The 24,383-nt window shown below is 36.0% G+C and overlaps 2 protein-coding genes across 2 annotated transcripts; both read right to left on the bottom strand.

The window, feature by feature from the left end:
* Window positions 1-2,223: 2,223 nt before the first annotated feature.
* Window positions 2,224-3,159, bottom strand: LOC110289240 (olfactory receptor 4C15-like). The gene has a single exon (XM_021155381.1). It carries the CDS (start codon window positions 3,157-3,159, stop codon window positions 2,224-2,226), a length of 936 nt encoding a protein of 311 aa, XP_021011040.1.
* A 16,577-nt stretch (window positions 3,160-19,736) lies between these two features.
* LOC110288787 (olfactory receptor 4C15-like) lies at window positions 19,737-20,672 on the bottom strand. Its single transcript, XM_021155041.1, has one exon. It carries the CDS (start codon window positions 20,670-20,672, stop codon window positions 19,737-19,739), a length of 936 nt encoding a protein of 311 aa, XP_021010700.1.
* Window positions 20,673-24,383: the final 3,711 nt, after the last annotated feature.

The raw sequence follows: 24,383 nt of genomic DNA, 5'->3' as shown, positions 1-24,383 counted from the left end.
TAAATTTTTATAAAAGTCCCTTTTAGGTTTTAACTAATAAAATAGAAACACAATTGCCATTGTGGTAGAATTTCATCCCAGTTCTATCAAACATGTTTGATGGTGGATATCTGTGACTCCAGCTTTCAAGAGGCTGATGCCAGGACATTAGATTCAAGTTTGTACTACTAGTAAGTCCATCTCAAAAAAGCAAAGTACACAAAAGAATTCCCATAAACAGTACCCCCAAACAAACACACACACACACACACACACACACACACACACAGGTTTATTTTAACAAGTTGATTAAAAGTGCTTTAAATTTTGGAGAAAATATCTGCTTTGAATGAGATAATAATGTCTATGTGAGTAATTTGATAACTGCTAGATAATGCATGAAACACACAAAAAATATTTTTAATCATTAGTGTGAACTTTTCATATGCTTGCCAATGTGTTTATCTTCACATGTCTATAATAAATGAACTTTGTGTTGCAAAAAATGTGTTCTTGGACTTCTTTTTGAAAATGTTTATATAGCATCATGTTTAGGGACAGAACACTGTTGTGTAAGGAATGGATTACAGCTTTTATGCAGAATTTAAGCAGAAAGCTGTGTACCCAGCAGGTCCTAGGAGATGTAGCAGAAGTGCACTTCATGGTCCTCATGATTGGTGTCTTCATATTGCTTGGCATGGGTTGTTTTTTGGAGTTTGGTTATCATTTTTGTTTACATTTTCTACTTTCATGCATCAGTTTATCCATATTGCAAGCTCTCCTAAAATAGCCATTATTTAAAATTTGAACTTATAATTTGTAATTTCATTATAAAATTTTTACTTTCCATCACTCCACATTCTCCCATATACCTCTTCCTGTTCTATCATCCTCTATTAATCATTCTCTCAAGAAAAAAAATCAAAAGGTAACATTACCATAAATAATTAAATATTACATAACACACACACACACACACACACACACACACTACCAAGCATGAGCTTTCCCTGATATGTGGTTAGTATATTTAGTATTGCCACATTGAAGAAAACCAATATTCTCTCTCCCAGAAGCTATCAGTTGCAAATAGCTTCTTGGATTGAGATGGGATTTTGTGCCCACTTCTCAGTCTCTGTGCTTGTGCTGGTCCTGTTCATGCTGTCTATGTTCTGAGTTCACAGGTGTGTCTTCCATGTTCTATCTGGAAATATTTTATTTCCATAAATTCATCCACCATTTCTGGTTCTTAAGATATGTCTCCATTTTCACATAGACACTTGAACCTTGAGGAGAGAGGCTTGTAACTATTTGTACTTTGTACAGCTGTGAGTCTTTTTGTTAATTACCATACAGTGCAAAAAATAGCTCTTCTTATGAGGGTTGATTTATGTACTGATTTTTGGGTTATTAGAGATGACATTAACAAACATTTGGCCATACATTAATATTTTATTTCCTGTAGGTCCTATTACCTATCTGTCCTTAGGTTTTTGGTCCCATTAGCATTATCATGGATTGGTGCCATCTCAGGAAGTGAGCAGGAATGAGCAGGTTGGATAATTGCATGTAGTCTCAAGAATTCTTTTGTGTTATTTTTTTTAGAAGATACTCACAGGCAAACACTTATGGGTCCTATCTGTATCCTTCCACAGGCTTACTGGCATAAAGTGGCACTTAACCCAAGAAGAAAATGGGTAGGTCAGAATGGGTCAACCAATTGTTAACTATCAAGATATAAAGGCATGATTCAGATTTTAAACCAAACTGCAAAGGACTCCAATAAAATAATGGAATAACACTAGACAGAAACCAATGGTAGTTTTCTTAAGATTTTTCTCCTGTTAATTATAAACTCTGGCAGTCACTGAAGTCAATATCTTAACTGATATTTCATTCTCTTTATATAGGTTAACAAATTTTCATACACATACCTTTGATATAATGAATATATTTCAGAATATAATAGCCAAATGCAATTGAGAATTTGGATTACATTCTTTTTATTAATAGATTCTAAGGAAACGTAGAATTCAATTCTTTTAAATTTACACCTATAATTATTTCCAACTGAAAGGACATGCCCACTATAAAAGGAAAAGCAATATATTCTAACTCCCAAAATAATGCCTTTTCTTGAGAATTGCATTAACTCATTATAGGCAATAATACACTATTTTTTGTCTGCAACAATTTTGATTTCTTTTACTCTTTATATTAATTTTGGTAAAATGTAACTTCCTTTTATCTTTCATCTGAAACCATTACCAATTTCTTCCACAATTTCCTTATGGCATTTTTCATATCCTTATTCCTAAAAGTGTAAATGATAGGATTAAGCAAGGGGGATAGCATGGTGTAAAATAATGCTACCATTTTGTCAAAGGAGAAAGCACTGTGAGGCCTTGCATATATAAATATACATGGGACAAAGAACAAGACCACAACAGCAATGTGGGACCCACAAGTAGACAGAGCTTTCCATCGCCCTTCAGAACTCTGGGATCTCAAAGACAGCAAGATAAAGCCATAGGAGACAAGCAACAAAACAAAGACTATGATACAGATCAACCCACTGTTGGCCACCACAAAAAGGCCAAAGATGTGAGTGTCGGTGCAGGCAAGCTCCAGTAATGGAAATAAGTCGCACATGAAATGATTAATGACATTGGGTCCACAAAATGGTAACTGCAAAGTGAAGATAATTTGCACAGTAGAATGTAATAATCCTCCTGCCCAGGCCACCCCCACCAGCGTGCCACAGACCTTCCTGGTCATAATGGAAGAGTAGTGTAAGGGCTTACAAATAGCAACATAGCGGTCATAGGCCATGGCTGTCAGAAGAATCATCTCAGCCCCACCCAAGAAGTGTTCAACAAAAAGTTGTATCATGCATCCTTCAAAGGAGATAGTTTTTCTCTTGTAGAGAGAGTCTAAAATCATCTTGGGTGTCATGGCAGAGGAGAAGCTTGCATCCAAAAAAGACAAGAAAGCCAGGAAGAAATACATGGGAGAGCCCAACAGTGCAGGGCTACAGACAACAGTCACCACAATCATCATGTTGCTCCCAATAGTTGCAATGTAGACAACTAGACATATAATAAATATTAGTTTTTGGAGATTTGGATTCTGGGAAAGTCCCAGGAAGACAAATTCAGTTACAAAACTCTGGTTTTGCATGATTTCGAAGGAAAAGGTAAATGTCCAATAGAGAGCATATGATTTGGCAATGATGACAAACATTTGTTTCAATGCAATTTACAACTTTATAGTCATCAATTCATCATTAAGGCTAGATCCAAAATGCTTTCAGTGATTCAGTGATTTAACTTCATTGAGAATATAAAAAATAGGAACACTTCAGATTAGTAGTTGAAGATCAATCAAATCAAGGCAGAAAAAAACTATGTAAATCTTAAAATGCAAAGCTCTCTGTACATGGCAAAGAAAAGAGTTCCATGTTGTGAAGAAGAAATGTCCAGGTATAAGGTATTTGTTCATATCCTAAGATTATGTGACCTGTCAGACTTAAAAGTAAAACAAGGCTCCTTGTGTTAACTGTGCCATCTTCAAATTTAGTAATCTAGTAATCTAGGATGACTTTCCATTCACTTCTGCACACAGAGGAAAAGAATAATTGAGTTCTCCTTACTTACAGTACTGACATGTGTCAGTCAAGAATACATGCTTGTGAGTATAAGTACATGATCAAACCTGTTTGTTTAAAATAGGTAAACAGAAGAATACTATTTAATATATCTAAAAATAATCCCAGTTGATAAATTCTACTTACAGTCAACATAAATTATCTAAGTCTTAATATAACCAACAAATATACAAATTGTGCATACGTTTCTGTCCTCAAGATCCTGGTATATTTCTTCTAGGTGTCTGTACTCTAAATTCCAAAGCTATTAATAAACTATCACCAAGAAACAGAAGATTAACCAAACTTTAAACAATCATAGTATCAGCCAATATATATCCTAGATAAAAGCATGCCAAAAAATGACTCAGAATATGTGTAGAACTAAAGCAGAAAAGAGAATGTGGTAAAATATCAGATGATCAGCTCCTAACTCTCGCTGTCATACCCAACACAAGATTTTCTAATTGTCCATTGGATTGGAGCAGATTTCTTAAGGATCTAAAAATTTTCAAAGTTTCATGTGACATTTCTGTGGATGAACTTAATTAAAAAAAAAATGTATCTTGATTGTTTCTTAAGGGATTCAGAAGTTTTATATCATCAACACAGTCAGAATATTAGAAGGAAGACAGTGTTAAGAGATGAGCATATATCCTAGAATCAGAAGGATGACATTCTAGACATAATTTCTGCTTTACCAATGGTGATTTAAATTTTATCAGTATTTTTCTATGTTTAAAAGGGTTTAGAAAAGAATTTGGCCAGTCACAATGATAAAATATATGTATTTTAAAATTCATTACACATTTATTTTTGAGATTACAGTATAATTATGTCTCCCTGAATTTTCTTTTACACAGTCCCTATACTACTTCCTAGTATCTTTCAAATCATGGCCACTATGATTGTATATATGCAAGCACACATGCAAGAGCAAACAGACACAAAAACAAACACACAGACACAGGCACACACACACACAACACACACACACACACATACACACACCTTTTTCAATCTGGGCAATGCTACTTGTATATGCTTTTAGGGATGAGAATTTAGTGTTAAAAACTATTTTGTGTTGGGTAAATGTTTTGTGTGCTCCTCCCTGGGGAAGAATTTTTCTCCCTTCCCAATATTCTTTGTTGTCTGTAATTCCTGTGTAGAAGTTGGGCCTTGTGGACTTTTCCCTGTTCACTTTGCCATGTCATCTATTTTCATCCATTTTCAATTCAGGTTTGGGCAATTCTGTTGGAATTCTTTATGGATGAAGATCAGAAACTACTAACACACACAGTCAACAACAAACTCTCCAATCCTCTGGCTTTTACAAACTTTCCACCCATTCCTCAGAAATGGACCATTAGTATGCAAGTGCTTTGTAGATGAATTCATCCAGATTGGGATCCATAACTCTGAATTTTGATTGACTATGGTTTTCTAAAATTGTGTCTGTCTTTTGCATGGAGAAGTTTGTTGGTGAGAGGTGAAGAGCTCTTTAATAAACTAGCATTATCATGAACAATAATTTAAAGATCTGTCCCTTTGCCCATAGATAAATGAATGGCACTGTCCTTCAGACAGTCCCAGATAGTTTCATTGAATCAAGAAAATCAAATTAAGTGGAAGAAGTAAAAAAAAGGAACAACTTACATTAATTGAATCGTTATTATCATCTAATCCCTTTACAAGTTTATATAATCTAAGCCTATTGAAACTAAAAGCTAATTTTAATAAATGTTTACTTTCCACTATCAAAAGTAAGCATGTTCATGTAAGTTAAACACTTACTCCTCACCCATCCAGGTAAGAATATTTCTCTATACGACAATCTGGGAAACATGTCCTCTTTCAATTTCAGTTCTGTCTCTAAGCTTTCACTGATGCTCTGATGATTTCTCCAAATGTGATAATTTTCATAATATTACTGTCTCAGGTAAGGATGGCTATGATAACATTTCTGTGTTTCCACTGCTGTTCATTCCCAGGGATGCCTCCTGCCATTCCTGTTGTCTTGCTAATTCATCTCAAAATTTTAAGGGAGATGCTAAGTCATGACTAACACAACATAGTGCAGGGCTTCAGATGTTCCATCTTCCTGAGCATTCTAGGGCAGGGACCTAACATTATTCACAAACTTTAACACTCTTAGAGCATGGACACATTTAACTTGGAATAACCCTCACTGGAATATGTCATTCTTCTTACCTTAATATCCATTCCTGTAAAGTTGTTGCTGTATGGTTGTGCACATGTCAAATGTTGTACACTATTATATATAAAGATGAGAGAATTCCATGGTTCTTATGAGGATTCTGTAGACACTCTCAGAAAATTCACTTTTTAATCTTAAAAATGAGGAAGTGATAGAAAATGCAAATATGTTTTTAAATAATCCTGTTGGTGAAGTAAAATAAAATATGTGATTGTAACAGTTTAGCTTATTTGTATTTAATTTATAGATAAAAGTTAAATGTAATATTTTTATTAAACCTGTAAGAATGGTTGCTTTCCCCTCCACTTCAGATTTTCATTAATACATAACTGCTGCAGCTTTTCTTGGACGTTTATTATGCAACAAACCTTGTTGTATTGTTTTATGTTTGTTGTTTTACTTCTCTCATCACTGATCATAGCAACCACAGTTTATGAACTGAAGTTTAATTAAAAGTCTCCTCTAAAATAGAATAGAATAGAATAGTGTTATAAGTCTCATAGTGTCCATAAATTTCCTAACTGTCCAGTGATGACACTATTCTGTTGTCTATAGAGTAGGTCTACCCAGGTTCTATACAGTATCCAAGGCTTCTTCTAATTTTTCTTCTTATCTTGGACAAAGAGGAGGGACAACTTCTGCAAGCCAATGCCCCTCATATATTGTCTGCAGTGAGGTATCATAGAGAAACAAGAGAAACAAAACTTTCCTCCTTGATGTACAACTGGAATTTAAGTATTTTTCTGTGGGATTTGAGAACACCTAGCCCCACCCAGCACAAGACTTGGAAACTTTCCATCATCATGATTTTCTACAACATAAATTTAACTAGTGTTTGTTCTTCACTTCTTTATAAATATCTATGTCCCCAAAGAATTAAAAGATTTTTTTTCTTTTCCTTGAACCTCTGCTTTCAATTTGAAGATGCTTCCAAATAGATGAACTGAGTTCTGAGACAAGGTAATGTCCATCCAAAAAGAAACACAAATTTCTTGAATAGCTGAATTCGTCTTAAAAACTTAAATGTGTATTTTCACATGGAAATATTTACAAGCTGGTCAAAACATATTTTAATTCCAAAAAGATATTTTAGAGGTTTCATTAGATTTAACACTAAATGTAAAAATTTATTTCTATTCATATAGAGTTGATTAGTGCCATGGTAGTGTTACAGAACCCTGACCCTGAAAGATAAGAAAAAACATGTGCTTACCTCACTGGAATCATTCAGGACAGACTGTACCCAAATTTTTAATACATATATGTATGAGAATGATTTGTTCTTTAACAAATATTTCATTTCTTAGTTTTCAAACTTCATATAGAAAGGCAGGATTGAGATGATTCCCAGAGGCATCCTATACTGGCTAGTTTTGTGTCAACTTGATACAAGCTGGAGTTATCACAGAGAAAGTACCTTCAGTAGAGGAAATGACTCCATGAGATCCAGCTGTGGGGCATTTTCTCAATTACTGATCAAGGGGGAAAGGCCCCTTGTGGGTGGGACCATCTCTGGGCTGGTAGTCTTGGGTTCTATAAGAGAGCAGGCTGAGCAAGACAGGGGAAGCACACCAGTAAGAAACCATGGCATCTGCATCAGCTCCTGCTTCCTGACCTGCTTGAGTTCCAGTCTTGACTTTCTTTAGTTATATCAGCAGTGTGGAAATGTAAGCTGAATAAACCTTTCCTCCCCATCTTGCTCCTTGGTCATGATGTTTGGGCAGGAATAGAAACCCTGACCAAGACACATCCTTACTTCAATAAACTTTTGGATTAAACTGAGTGTTTAATTCCTGCTAAATGCTAATGTGAAATACAATATATCTCTGAAAATTAGAAAATTTCTGTATCATATGTATTTATTTTTCCCTTGAGCTCAGCTGAATACTATGAATTACTATACAAAACCAACCAATCAAACAAACAAAAAAACAATGAAATAAACAGAAAGTAAACAAACAAAGCAGCCAAGGATTGATAAACTTTAATGTTGGCTACCCCCAGTACACTTTCCCCAAATTCTATATATTTCTGCTCAATTTTCTGACCCTGAGTACTTGTCTCCTGTCTCTTCCCATACCCTCATTTTCCTTCCCCTTCTCACTGTCTCTGGTCCCTCCCTCCCTCTTTCTCCCATGATTATTTTGTTCCCCCTTCTAAGTAGGACTGAAGCACACACAGTTTGGTCTTGTATCATCTTAAGCTTCATATAGTCTGTGAGGTATATCCTCAATATTTTGAGATTTTGGACTAATATCCACTTATCAGTGAGTGTATAACATGTGTGTTCTTTCGTGGGTTTCATGAAGTCATTGTTTTTAATAGGTGAGTAATATTCCATTGTGTAAATACATCACATTTTATTCATCCATTCTTCCTTTGACTGACATCTCAATAGTTTCCAGCTTCTGGCTATTATAAATAAGGCTGCTATAAACATAATGAAACAGGTGTCCTTGTTATATGTTAGAGCATTTTTGGGGGTATATGCTTAGAAGTTGTATAACTGGGGGTGGGGGAAGCCACTAGAAATTATGAGATGCAAGGAAATCAAGAGATTCCAAGGACCCAATGTGGATGACATTAGCTGAAATACCCAACAAAGGGGAGATAGGACCTCTAGAAAATATTTCCAGTAGATAGGCATGGCCCCTAGTTGAGGGATGGGGCCACCCACCTATCTCAAAAATTTAAACCCAGAATTGTTCTTATCTAAAGGAAATGCATGGACAAAATATGGAGCAGAGACTGAAGGAAAGCCACCCAGAGTCTGGCCCACCTGTGAATCCCACATGCAAACACCAAACCCCTGACCCTGTTGCTGATGTCAAGAAGTGCTTGCTGACAGGAGTCTGTTATAACTGTCCCCTGAGAAGCTCTGCCAACACCGGACCAATGCAGATACATATTCCCACAACCAACCATCGGGATGAGCATGAGGACACTGATGAAAGAGTTAGAGGAAGGACTGAAGGAGCTGGGGGGAATTGCAACCCTATAGGAAGAATAACAATATCAACTAAACAGTACAACCAGAGCTCCCAGAGACTAAAACACCAAACAAAAGTACACATGGAGAGACCCATGGTTCTCTCTCTATATATATATATATGTAGCAGAAGATTGCCTTATCTGGCACGAATGTGAGGAGTGTCTCTTGGTCCTGTGGGGACTTGATACCCCAGCATAAGGGGATGCTAGAATGGTGAAGCAGGAACGAGTGGGTGGGTGGTGGTGCACCCTCATAGACACAAATGGGAGGGGGGTTATAATGGAGGGGTTAGAGGGAAGGGGGACATTTGAAATGTAAATAAATACAATAACCAATAGAATAAAATAAGATAATAAAAATATAAATGTTGATATTTAATGACAAAATGAACTAAGAATATTTATGAGGAGGCTGGAAATAAGTCTTTCAAACAAATATTTAGGTGGTTACACTGTGATTTAGAATTTTTCATTCTGGTATGTGTAGAATTATTCATTCTATCCATACTTTATTGTCATACTGACATATTTTCAGATATAATGAGCTTTAGTTATGACCTGTATTACTAGTACAGCACACCATACCAAATACAATTTACAGTCTTTTCCACCACTTATTTCTCATACTGATTATTCAATTATATTATTATCATTATAATGAAAGTTCTCAAATTCTTGATTTATATTCAAAGTTTTGCCACTTATATTAAATATACATATAAAGAAGGTATTGTAATTACCATTATAACATGAAAAAAACCAAATCAGATCATGAGCATCATCTGCCAAGACAAAAATAAAAGACAAACCTCCTGAAAAACCTCCTGAATGGGCCAATATCCATATTCTCATATTTTTGTCATTTCTAGTTTTTATGTTATGGTCCCGTTATGCTGTCATTAATTGTTAGGTCTATTGGAATTATCTATTAAAACAAACAAACAAATATTTGAATTTTTGGAACATTTGTTATTTATTACTTATTTTTAAACAAAATAGTCTTATCTACTTAGCATGTACCTTACCCGTTTGTTTTCTTAAACTTTTATTTTTCTCTCATTCATAGCATTATGACCACACTTTTTTTCCTCACTCCACTCCTCCCATTCCTCTCCCTCAGTGTCGCCTAGATCAAATCCCCTGTTTCTTTTCAAAAAACAAAAAGAATAAAAGAAAACAAGAACATGTCATCCAGAAATTGTTATCTAACTTGGCCTACCAAGATACTGTAAATCTGGACAAAACCTCCCATATCACAACTGGATGTGGCAACACATAGGAGAAAAAATGTTCTGAAGCACAGGCAAAAGAATCAGAGATAACCTCCATGCCCAATGTTGGGGGTTCCACAGAACACCAAGCTTCACAACTATAAGGTATTTGCAGAAGAATTAGCTCAGTCCCATTCAGGACCCATACATGCTGCTTCAGTTTCTGTGTGCCCCTAGATCCCTGCTTACTTATTTCTGTGGCCCTTCTTCTTGTAATGTCTCATTGATGCCTCTGGCTCCTGCAATTCTTCTTCCCCATCTTCTGTGGGTTTCCCCTGGCTGCACCTGGTATTTGTTTGTGGGTCTCTAAACCTGTGCCCACCTGTTGCTGAGTGAAGCCTCTATGACGACAATTGAGCTAGACATCAATATGTGCGTGAGTAGCAGAATATCAAAAGGAATTACTTATTTAATTATCTATTTATCTATCATTTGTCTATTATTCTCTCATATATTACATCCACAGAGAAGTTTTCCTCTTCCTTCTCCCCTTATCAGAACTTCCTCTCCCTCTAAATCCACTCCTCCTCTATTCCTCTTCAGAAAAAGGCAGTACTTACAGAGATAACAACCAAACATGTTGTATCAATTTGCAATAAGAGTAGGAATCTTCCCTTGTATTAAGAATGGAAAAGGCAACAAACTGGGAGGAAAAGAGTCCCAAAGAAGGCAAAGATAGAAGGACCCGAAAGCTTCAGGGAGAGCCCTATTCCCACTCATAGGAGTCCCACAAGAACAGCAAGCTACACAACCATAACATATATGTAGAGTGCCATGGTGGCATGGATCCCACGTTGTATCCCTGTTCCGGTGGAAACACCCTCCACCTTATCCCTGTTAAGACAAAAAAGAGATTTTGGCATTACTGCTGCGGTAATCATAGCAATTTCAGCCAGTGCAGCTGCTGCTACAGCTGCAGGGTATGCTATGGGTAATACGGTTCAATCAGGCACAAAATTAAATTAGCTTTCAGCAGATCTGGCTGATGCCATCACTGTCCAAACTTCTGCTAGTACCAAGTTAAAGGGAGGGCTGATGATTTTGAATCAGCACCTTGACCTGGTGGAGGAACAGATAGGTGTTCTATACCAGATGGCCCAGTTGGGTTGTGAAAGAAAATTGGGCGCTCTGTGTATTACTAGTGTCCAATATGAAAATTTTACTCATGCAGCTAATCTGTCTAGACAGCTTTCCTTGTATCTTGCAGGAAATTGGTCCGAGGCATTCAATGAGACTCTTGAGGCCCTGAGGGTGGCAGTTTTAAAGATCAACTCAACTCGAGTGGACCTGTCATTGACAGAGGACCTCTCCTCCTGGATTTCATCTACATTTTCTTATTTTAAGGAAGGGGTGGGGGTAGGTTTATTTGGTGTTGCCACCTGCTGTGGACTTGTGTTCATGCTCTGGTTGGTTTGCCAGCTCAGAACCCAACAAACAAATGACAAGGTTGTGATAGCTTAAGCACTTGCTGCCATTGAGCAAAGGGCCTCCCCCGAAATCTGGCTATCTATGCTCAAGAATTAGTTGACATTGGTGGCTGGCCTCTTTTGTAGAGTTCGCCCTAGGTCATTTAGTAGTTACTGTCACATAGCACTGCGGTATCCAGGGACGGGCAACTTTCCTCATGCACACATCAACCTAAGACACTGGGCCCATGGCGATAGGGTTACCCTAAGACGGGAAAGGCTGTGACATTAGAGGAACGACATAAGACAGGAGCCACAGTGGATGGGAATAATTACACAGACCTAGTCCAGCCTCATTTTAATAAAATAAAAAGGGGGAGATGTGGAGAGCCTTACTGTGAGCAATCGCAAGCTGCGAGCAATCGCCATTATAAGATGGCACTGGCCTCCTCTGTGCCTAACTAGTAAACAAGCCTTGTGCGCAAGTGCGAGAGTGAACTCTCGCTTAGTCACTGCCCATCTCGGGACATAGTAGTGGGGTGATGGGCAAGCAATGAATCAGGAGCTGACACACCACATCAGGTGCTGAAACGCCATGGCTGAGGGCTATATAAGCGACCCCATTTTCCAGGGTCTGGGTCTTCCCTCTTGAAGAAGCAATAAAGCTTTTTGCTGCAGAAGATTCCGGTTGTCCCGAGGGTGTTCTTGCTGGCGAGAACCATAGCTCGGGATAGAGAAGTATATACAAAATAAGAATTTTTTGACTGAAAACATGAATTTTACACTCTTTGCAATGTTCAAGAGCATCTATTTAAATCTAAAAAAGGGTTAATATGACTAGCAACTCTCACTATCTAGATTTTTTTTAATTAGGTATTTGTTTCATTTACATTTCCTGATTAACTTAGTTGGTCTTTGGGAAATTTTATCCAACTCATGATGATTAATTTTACCAGCAAACACTTGAAGCAGGAAATGTCTTTGAGAAACCTGAACTTTTAGTAGTAAAGAGAATTTAAGACTCCAAGGAAAAAAGAATAATTTTCCTGGGTCACTAAGGACAGAGATGGTCATAGAATGTACACGGGAAAGTAGAGGATGAAATAGCTTGGTGTACTGGATTAGTCAGCCATGGCGAGAGTGCCATGAGGGGAGATATCTAATAATAGAAAGTTTGATCGAAATATATTGGAAAAAACTGGAAGGTATATGTATAGTAAAAGAAATTAAAAGATGGGTTGAAGAGTATGGACCTTGTAGGGGCTGATGGATTAGTGAATGGCCCTTCCTAGAAAGGCTGGAACATACTGATTTGACTCGTTGGCATTGAAAGCCTAGGGAAGTTAGGATACAATTTTTAAGAGATAGAATTTGGCAGTGAAGGAGTTCTGCTGGAAGCTGCAAGATGAATTAATATTGTATATGCAAAAGAGTTTGAAAACCATTGTACAAATAGATAATAAGATGAGCTTAATCAAGAGATTTTTCAAATTTAAGACAAGTTAAAAACATTTACATTACGCTGACATGTTTGGCACCTATCATACTCATGCTGTAACTGAAGATTTAAATCCAGATGACTTGCGATTTGGAGGTTTCTCTTAGAGGTAAAAGTTAATGTATAACTTGCTTTTGCAATCACTGACGTGGACTATACATGTGCATTGTGTTTTCTGCTGCCATGGTTACATTTTTTTTTATCCAGGAAAAATAATGGGTGTGAGGAAACTATTCAAGTTTTTTGAATATGTACTATTGTTATAACAAGGAAGTGTGTAACACATGAAAGACTGGGGTGAACTCAGAGGAGGGGGAGAAAAAAGGGGGTGAGATGTGAAGACGTAGAAGGGAAGAAGAAGAAAAAGAAGAAGAAAACAGGAAGCAGAAGAGGAGAAGGAGAAGAAGGAGAAGAACGTGAAAGCTGTCTCTAAGATAATTTTGTGACATCCATCATCCCATTCTCAAGAACCCCAGAATGATTGAGGCTGGTCCTCAGCAAGAGATGGAGATTTTTTTTCCTTGACATTAATTCTTTAACTAGAAAAAAAGGGAGAGTCATCAATTATCCTAGATGATAACAGTGTTGATGAGAATCAATGACTTTAAATGCTCAGTAATATCACTGATTCATATCAGCCTTCTCCTAGTCATGACTCATGGTACATAATGATAAAGGGGCCAGGAAGAATGTAGAAGACAGAGGATGGGAGAAGAACTATAAAATGCTATCTTCTGAACATAATATTGATGATACACAACATAAGCTCATAGCGATTGTGATCACCTGCAAAAGTAATTTAAAAAAGTCATCAAGTATTATACAGGGACTCTCAAGGCTTCACCTGTATCTGAAAAGAGACGGATAGTTGTCAGATGATAAAGGTGAGGCATTTTTCTTCAGATATGTGACTGCTATTAGGTTTCCCACAACCTAAAGGATCGTCCCACACTCATTTGTACATGATCGGTGCTAATTGGAATCACTGGAATAATCATAATGATTATGATGATAATGATGATATAATAATAATAATAATAATAATTAATGTACAAATGATTATGTAAATCAGAAGTGAGACAAAATTGTAGGTTCTAAGGAAATTGGAAGAATGTAATAAGGACTCAATAAGATCATGAGTGAGATTTCAGTGATTAAATAAAAGTATAATTTTAAAAACCTTTAGAAAAAACTTAAATAAATGAATATTCAACACAGTTCTTTCTGTCTTTAACAGACCCAGGCTCTCAATACATATGCATGTATTGAAAGATCCTTACACTATAAGACTTCTGTATGGGATTCCTCGGGAAAGAAAAACATATTTCAGTGACATTGTAGAAAGTCATTTTAGCTGTATAAGATAAATATTATAGAATTTATGGCAGTCCCATAGAAACTATAGTATTTATATCACATTAAAAGTTGGACAGCTAAAATTAAATGCATAATAAACTTTGTGCCTCAAAACATCTACATTAAGAGATAGACTAAGAAAACTACTAACCTAACCCTATCTATATGTATATATGACATAGCTGTGGAGATCTGAAAAGACAAAGGGAAAAGCTAAGTATGGGAACAAAAGTTATGGGAGTATGACTTCAAGGGAATGGTAAGAATGAAACAAATAAACTTTGAGAGTCAGCCTTTCAGTGCTTTCACAAAACACTTAACAGGATGGAGGAGTTGCCATCCCACAGTCAAAAACTCTAACCCAGAATTGTTCCTGTCTTAAAGAACTATAGGAACAAAAATGGAGAAAAGCCTGAGGAAAAGGAGGTCCAGTGACAGGCCCAAATTGAAATCCAGCTCAAGGGGAGTCCCCAAGGCCTGACACTATTACTGAGGCTATGGTATGCTTACAAACAGGGGCCTATCATGACTGCCCTCATAAAGGCTCAACATGTAGCTGAGTCAGATGCAGATATGTATACCCAAGAAATGGACAGAAGCTGCTGACCCCTGTGGTTGAATTAGGGAAAATCTGGTAGAAGCTAAGGAGGAGAGTGACCCTATAGGAAGACCTGCAGTCTCAACTAACCTGGACCCCTGAGATCTCTCAGACACTGAGCCACCAACTGCTGTGTCTTGACTCAGACAGAGAACATGCACCAAACCCTCAAGAAACTTGAGGCCCCAGGGAGTGGGGAGGTCTGGTGGAGTGAGGAGGTCTGGTGGAGTGGGGTTGGGGTTTAAGGATATCCTCTTGGAGTCAGGGGTATGGAATATGGAACAGTCATAGTGTAGACTAGAAGGGGGATAAAGTCTGTACTGTAAAAAAAAAAAGATTAAAGAATAAATAAAACAAAATAAAAAAACACTTAACAGAAGTATTTTCCGTGAGGATAGGTTAGGCTTAATTAGTTTTAAAGGGTATTGTCCAGGGCTGTACGGCTCCTCTATGGATTTATGGAATACAGGATATTGTAGAGGGATTTTAATCCAGGAACACAGGTACTCTGTCAAGGGATGACATCCAAGAGCCTTCTAGGTCTATGAGATCTGGCTGGAACATAGACACTCTTACCATACACTTGTAATCCTAAATGTTGAAAGTAAAGTCACTTTGTAGAAGGAAGTGGCCATGTTTGAAAGTGATGTTTAATTAATGGACAAAGGGACAAATCAGAGAAAGAATAAAAGACTGAATGGGCCTGAGAGATAAGCTACACCCAGCTCTCAGGAGAACAGACAGGAAAGAGTGGCTACTCAAGAAAAAAGAGGAGGAATGGGATGGGGAACTCGGGGAAGGGTAGAGTAGGGGCCAACCTCTGTAATGTGAATAAATAAAATCATTAATTAAAGACATTGTAGAAAACACAAACCAATCTATAATGATACAAAGATCAATGTGTTTCAGTAGAGATAGTGACTATAGAAGTGTGATGGGAATCTGGAAAGAAGATCACAAAAACATTAATTGACTGTTTAAGGCATCTATTGTTATCTTGATTGCTTTGATGGCTTCATGTGTATATGTATTTAGATGCGTGCATATATAAATTTTTGTCACCACATATGTTTTAAGTACACATGTATTTTAGCATATGAGTTGTACACAATATGAAATTTTGTGAATTAAATATTTTCACAAGCACCAGTCTTCTAAAAAGAGTTTAAGGCTGGGCGCTGTGGCTCATGCCTTTAATCCCAGCACTTGGAAGGCAGAGGCAGGCAGATTTCTGAGTTCAAGGTCAGCCTGGTCTACAGAGTGAGTTCCAAGACAGCAAGGGCTATAAAGAGAAACCCTGCCTTGAAAAAACAAACAAACAAATCTACAACAAAAAAAGAGCTTAAAATGCACTCAGTAAAATGCTATGATTTAATACATATTATTTTGGTTTTTAGAAAGGGAAAAATATCTTTCATTTCCAACCAGATGGCCTAGTGTAAGAAGTCAAATTTCACAATTAGTTTTAAGAAATGTTCTTATAGAATTTAATTAGTTTTTTTTATAAAAGTTTCTTTAAGCTTTTAAGTAATAAAATAGAAACACAATTGCCATTGTGATAGAATTTCATCACAGTTCTATCAAACATGTTTGACGGTGGATATCTGTGATCCCAGCTTTCAAGAGGTTGAGGCCAGGACATCAGACTCAAGTTTGTACTACTAGTAAGTCCATCTTCAAAAAAGCAAATTAGACAAAAGAAATCCCATAAACAGTACCCCCAAACACACACTCACACACACACACACACTCACACACACACAAATACACACACAAAAAGGGTTTATTTTAACAATTTGATCACAAGTGCTTTAAATTTTGGAGAAAATATCTGCTTTGAATGAGATAATAGTGTCTATGTGAGTAATTTTACTAACTGCTGGAGAATGCATGAAACACACAAAAAATTATTTGTAATCATTAGTGTGAACTTTTCATATGCTTGTCAATGTGTTTTTCTTCATATATCTATAATAAATGAACTTTGTGTTGCAAAAAATGTGTTCTTGGACATCTCTTTGGAAATGTTTATATAGCATCATGTTTAGGGACAGAAAAATGTTGTGTAAGGAATGGATTACACCTTTTCTGCAGAATTTAAGCAGAAAGCTGTATACCCAACAAAAATAAAAGCTAAGCTGTGTTATGATAAATTCCTCTATAAATCTGCAAGGTTAAGTATATGTATTGCTTTGAAACTACTATTTCAAAAAATGTTCACTAAAGAAAAATATTTTGGGAAATATATAAATAACAATATATATATACATATATATATATATAATGTATGTAATATGAATAATCTTTATTGGTATTTAAATAGAATTATCTTTACTTGGTTATCCAGATTCAAGATGTTCTGCCTTCATATATTTCTGACTTCCAATTCATCAGTAAGAAGTGAAGAAATTAGCTCAATTGGTCTGGAATAAACAGAAAGGAATAATCTATAGAAAACCCTTTGGTTGTTTTGTGATAAAAGATATAACATGTTATTTTGAAACAATCCACTTCATTTTTTCTTCCATAACTATTAGAATACAGCAATCACCTGACACTAGAAGAATTATAGCTAGGCAAACCTGGGCCAATCAGTTTTTATCTGCCAATACATTCAAGGAGTAACTTGAATTTATACTGGATACGAACAGGCCTACCTTAAAGTAACAATTAGTATAACAACACAAAGGATTGTAAATTTGAAGAATAGCAGGAAGAGGTATATGGGAGAATGTGGAGAGAGGAAAAGTAAAAATTTTATAATGAAATTACAAATTATAAGTTCAAATTTTAAACAATGGCTATTTTAGGAGAGCTTGCAATATGGATAAACTGATGCATAAAAGTAGAAAATATAAACAAAAATGATAACCAAACAAACCCATGCCAAGCAATATGAAGACACCAGTCATGAGGACCTCCAAGTGCACTTCTGCTACATCTCCTAGGACCTGCTGGGTTTTCCAGTCATTGACATCAACATGACATAAAAACTTCATTTTGGAATTAAGTTTTCCCAGTTTTATCTTTTTATTAATTTTTTTAATGCAATATATTTTGATCATATTCTTTGTTTTTCCCCAACTCCTCCTAGATCCTCCACATCTACCTTTCCAACCAATGTTCTATAATCCTCTATTAATCATTCTCTCAAGAAAAAAATACAAAATATCAAAAGATAAAATTACCATAAATAATTAAATATTACACGACACACACACACACACACACATTACCAAGCATGAGCTTTCCCTGATATGTGGTTAGTATATTTAGTAATGCCACATTGAAGAAAACCAATATGCTCTCTCCCAGAAGCTATCAGTTGCAAATAGCTTCTTGGATAGAGATGGGATTTTGTGTCCACTTCTCAGTCTCCGTGCTAGTGCTGGTCCTGTGCATGCTGTCTATGTTCAGAATTCATAAGGGTGTCTTCCCTGCTCTTTCTGGAAATATTTTATTTCCATAAATTCATCCACCATTTCTGGTTCTTAAGATATGTCTCCATTTTCACATAGATACTAGAACCTTGAGGGGAGAGGTTGTTACAAAGTAACTGTCTGTACTTTGTACAGCTGTGAATCTTTTTGTTAATTACCATACAGTGCAAAAAATAGCTCTTTTTATGAGGGTTGATTTATTTTTTTAAATATTTTTTTAATACGTATTTTCCTCAATTACATTTCCAATGCTATCTCAAAAGTCCCCCATATCCTCCTCCCCTACTCCCCTACCCACCCATTCCGACTTTTTGGCCCTGGCATTCCCTGTATTAGGGCATATAAAGTTTGCATGTCCAATGGGCTTCTCTTTCCACTGATGGCCGACTAGGCCATCTTTTGATATATATGCAGCTAGAGTCAAGAGCTCCGGGTTGATTTATGTACTGATTTTAGGATTATTAGAGATGACATTAACAAACATTTGGTCAAACATTAATATTTTATTTACTGTAGGTTCTATTACCTACAGTAAATTATCTCTCTATTATCTCTCCTTAGGTTTTTGGTCCCATTAGAATTATCATGTATTGGTGCCATCTCATGAAGTAAGCAGGAATGAGCAGGTTGGATAATTCTATGTAGTCGCAAGAATTCTTTTGTGTTATTTTTCTTAGAAGATACTCATAGACAAACACTTATGGGTCTTATCTGTATCCTTCCACAGGCTTACTGACATAAAGTGGCACTTAACCCAAGAAGAAAATGGGTAGGTCAGAATGGGTCAACCAATTGTTAACTATCAAGATATAAAGACATGATTCAGATTTTATAGCAAACTGCAAAGGATTCCAACAAAATAATGGAATAACACTAGACAGAAACCAATGGTAGATTTCTTAAGATTTTTCTTCTGTTAATCCTAAACTCTGGCAGTCACTGAAGTCAATATCATAATTGATATTTCATTCTCTTTATATAGGTTAACAAATTTTCATACAAATACCTTTGATATAATGAATTTCTTTGAGAATATTTGAAATAAAGAAATTAATAGCCAAATGCAATTGAAATTTTGGATTACATTCCTTTTATTAATAGATTCTAAGGAAATGTAGAATTCAATTCTTTTAAATTTACACCTATAGTTAGTTCCAACAGAAAGGACATGCCCACTATAAAAGGAAAAGCAATATTTTCTAACTCCCAAAATAATGCCTGTTCTTGAGAATTGCATTAACTCATTATAGGCATCAAATATACACTATTTTTTCTGCAACAATTTTGATTCCCTTTACTCTTTATATTAATTTTGGTAAAATGTATCTTTTTTTTATCTTTCATCTGAAACCATTACCAATTTCTTCCACAATTTCCTTATGGCATTTTTCATGTCCTTATTCCTAAAAGTGTAAATGATAGGATTAAGCAAGGGGGCTAGCATGGTGTAAAATAATGTTACTATTTTGTCAAAGGAGAAAGCACTGTGAGGCCTTACATATATAAATATACATGGGACAAAGAACAAGACCACAACAGCAATGTGGGACCCACAAGTAGACAGAGCTTTCCATCGCCCTTCAGAACTCTGGGATCTCAAAGACAGCAAGATAAAGCCATAGGAGACAAGCAACAAAACAAAGACTATGATACAGATCAACCCACTGTTGGCCACCACAAAAAGGCCAAAGATGTGAGTGTCGGTGCAGGCAAGCTCCAGTAATGGATATAAGTCACATATGAAATGATTAATGACATTGGGTCCACAAAATGGTAACTGCAAAGTGAAGATAATTTGCACAGTAGAATGCAACAATCCTCCTGCCCAGGCCACCCCCACCAGTGTGCCACAGACCTTCCTGCTCATGATGGAAGAGTAGTGTAAGGGCTTACAAATAGCAACATAGCGGTCATAGGCCATGGCTGTCAGAAGAATCATCTCAGCCCCACCCAAGAAGTGTTCAACAAAAAGTTGTATCATGCATCCTTCAAAGGAGATGGTTTTTCTCTTGTAGAGAGAGTCTAAAATCATCTTGGGTGTCATGGCAGAGGAGAAGCTTGCATCCAAAAAAGACAAGAAAGCCAGGAAGAAATACATGGGAGAGCCCAACAGTGCAGGGCTACAGACAACAGTCACCACAATCATCATGTTGCTCCCAATAGTTGCAATGTAGACAACTAGACATATAATAAATATTAGTTTTTGGAGATTTGGATTCTGGGAAAGTCCCAGGAAAACAAATTCAGTTACAAAACTCTGGTTTTGCATGATTTCGAAGGAAAAGGTAAATGTCCAATAGATAGCATATGATTTGACAATGATGACAAACATTTGTTTCAATCCACTTTATAACTTTATAGTCATCAATTACTTATTAAGGCTAGATCCAAAATGCTTTCAGTGCTTTAACTTCATTGAGAATATAAAAAATAGGAACACTTCAGATTGATAGTTGAAGATCAATCAAATCAAGGCAGAGAAAAACTATGTAAATCTCAAAATGCAAAGCTCTCTGTACAGGGCAAAGGAAAAAGTTCCATGTTGTGGAGAAGAAATGTCCATGTATAAGGTATCTGTTCATATCCTAAGATTATGTGACATGTCACACTTAAAACTAAAACAAGGCTCCTTGTGGTAACTGTGCCATTTTCAAATTTAGTAATCTGATAATCTAGTTACATGCCCTACCCACAAGATGATTTTCCATTCATTTCTACTTGTGCACACAGAGGAAAAGAATAATTGAGTTCTCCTTACTTACAGTACTGACATGTGTCAGTCAAGAATCACATGCTTGTGAGTATAAGTACATGATCATACCTGTTTGGTTAAAATAGGAAAACAGATGAATACTATTTAAAATATTTAAAAATAATCCCAGTTGATAAATTCTACTTACAGTCAACATAAATTATCTAAGTATTAATATAACCAACAAATATACAAATTGTGCATATGTTTCTATCCTCAAGATCCTTATTTATTTCTTTTAGGTGTCTGTACTCTAAATTCCAAAGCTATTAGTAAACTATCACCAAGAAACAGGAAGATTAAACAAACTTTAAACAATCATAGTATCAGCCAATAGTTATCCTAGATAAAAGTATGCCAAAAAACAACTCAGAGTATTAGTAGAACTAAAGCAGGAAAGAGAATGAGGTAAAATATCAGAAGATCAGCTCCTAACTCTTGTTATGTGCTGGCATACCCAACACACGATTTTCTATTTGTCCTTTGGCTTGGAGCAGATTTCTTAAGGATCTAAAAACTTTCAAAGATTCATGTGACATTTCTGTGGATGAACCTGATTTTAAAAAATGTTTCTTGATTGTTTCTTAAGGAATCAGAAATTTTATATCATCAACACAGTCAGAATATTAGAAGGCAATGTTGAGAGATGAGCATATATCCTAGAATCAGAAGGATGACATTCTAGACATAATTTCTGCTTTACCAATGGTGATTTAAATTTTACAAGTATTTTTTCTCTCTTTAAAGGGGTTTAGAAAAGAATTTGGCCAGTCACAATGATAAAATATATACATTTTAAAATGCATTACACATTTATTTCTGAGATTACAGTATAATTATGTCTCCCTGAATTTTCTTCTACACCCTCCCTATACTAGCGTTAGTATCTTTCAAATCATGACCACTATGGTTGTATATATGCAAGCACACACACAAGAGCACACAGACACACATACAAACAAACACACAGACACAGGCACACACACACACAAACACAGACACACAAACACACCTTTTTTCCATCTGGGCAATGCTACTGGTATGTGCTTTTAGGGATGAGCATTTAGTGTTAGAAACTATTTTGTGTTGGGTAACTGTTTTGTTTGCTCCTCCCTGGGGAAGACTTTTTTCCCCCTTCCCAATATTCTTTGGTTGTCTGTAGTTCCTGTGTTAGAGTGGGGCCTTTAGGACTTTTCCCTGTTCACTTTGCCCTGTCATCCATTTTCATCAATTTTCAATTCCGGTTTGGGAAATTCTGTTGGAATTCTTTATGGATGGAGATCAGAAACTACAAACAGACACAATCTCACAACAAACTCTCCAATCCTCTGGCTTTTACAAACTTTCCAGCCATTCCTCAGAAATGGACCATTAGTATGCAAGTGCTTTGTAGATGAATTCATCCAGATTGGGATCCATAACTCTGAATTTTTATTGACTTGGTTTTCTATAGTTGTGTCTGTCTTTTGCACAGAGAAGTTTTCTTGGTGAGAGATGAAGAGCTCTTTACTAAACCAGCATTATCATGAACAATAATTTAAACATCTGTCCATTTGCCCATAGATAAATGAATGGCACTGCCCTTCAGACAGTCCCAGATAGCTTCACTGAATCAAGAAAATCAAATTAAGTGGAAGAAATAAAAAGAAGGAACATATTACATTAATTGAATCTTTATTACCATCTAATACCTTTACAAGTTTACATAATCTAAGCCTATTGAAACTAAAAGCTAATTTTAATAAATGTTTACTTTCCACTATCAAAAGTAAGCATGTTCATGTAAGTTAAACACTTATTCCTCACCCATCCAGGTAAGAATATTTCTTTATACGACAATCTGGGAAACATGTCCTCTTTCAATTTCAGTTCTGTCTCTAAGCTTTCACTGATGCTCTGATGGTTGCCCCAAATGTGATAATTTTTATAATATTACTGTCTCAGGAAAGGATGGCTATGATAACATTTCTGTGTTTCCACTGCTGTTCATTCCAGGGGATGCCTCCTGCCTCTCCTGTTTTCTTGCTAACTCATTTCAAAATTTTAAGGGAGATGCTAAGTCATGACTAGCACAACATAGTGCAGGGCTTCAGATTTCCATTTTCCTGAGCATTCTAGGGCAGGAACCTAACATTATTCACAAACTTTAACACTCTTAGAGCATGGACACATTTAATTTGTAAGAATCCTCTCTGGGACATGTCATTCTTCTTACCTTAATATCCATTCCTGTAAAGTTGTTGCTGTATGGTTGTGCACATGGCAAATTTCATGTTCTACACTATTATATATAAAGATGAGAGAATTCCATGGTTCTTATGAGGATTCAGTAGACACTCTCAGAAAATTCACTTTTTAATCTTAAAAATGAGAAAGTGATAGAAAATGCAAATATGTTTTTAAATAATCCTGTTGGTGAAGTAAAATAAAATACAAGATTTTAACAGTTTAGCTTATTCGTATTTAACTTATAGATAAAAGTTAAATGTAATATTTTTATTAAACCTGTAAGAATGGTTGTTTTTCTCTCCACTTCAAATTTTCATTATTCTCTAATTCCTGCAGCTTTTCTTGGACGTTTATTATGCAACAAACCCTGCTGTATGGTTTCATGTTTGTTGTTTTACTTCTCTCATCACTGATCATAGCAACCACAGTTTATGCAATGCAGTTTAATTAAAAGTCTCCTCTAAAATAGAATAAAAGTTTTGTAAGTCTCATCGTGTCCATCAATTTCCTAACTGTCCAATGATGACACTATTCTGTTGTATATAGAGTAGGTCTACCCAGGTTCTTGTCAGCCTCCGAGGCTTCTTCTAATTTTTCTTCTTATCTTGGCCAAAGAGGAGGGGCATCTTCGGCAAGCCAATGCCCCTCAGATGTTGTCTGCAGTGTGGTATCATGGAGAAACAAGAGAAAGAAAACTTTCCTTCTTGATGTACAACTGGAATTTAAGTGTTTTCTGTGGGATTTGAGAACACTTAGCCCCACCCAGCACAAGACTTGGAAACTTTCCATCATCATGATTTTCTACAACATAAATTTAACTCTTGTTTGTTCTTTGTTTCTTTATAAATATCTATGTCCCCAAAGAATTAAAAGATTTTTTTCTTTTCCTTGAACTTCTGCTTTCAATTTGAAGATGCTTCCAAATAGATGAACTGAGTTCTGAGACAAGGTAATATCCATCCAAAAGAAACACAAATTTCATGAAGAGCTGAATGCTTC

Source organism: Mus caroli, unplaced genomic scaffold (genome assembly GCF_978045245.1).
Source record: "Mus caroli unplaced genomic scaffold, Mus_caroli_1 scaffold_2, whole genome shotgun sequence".
NCBI classification, from domain to species: domain Eukaryota; kingdom Metazoa; phylum Chordata; class Mammalia; order Rodentia; family Muridae; genus Mus; species Mus caroli.
Note: the sequence above shows the minus strand (reverse complement) of the source record. Positions and strands in the feature narration are given on the sequence as shown.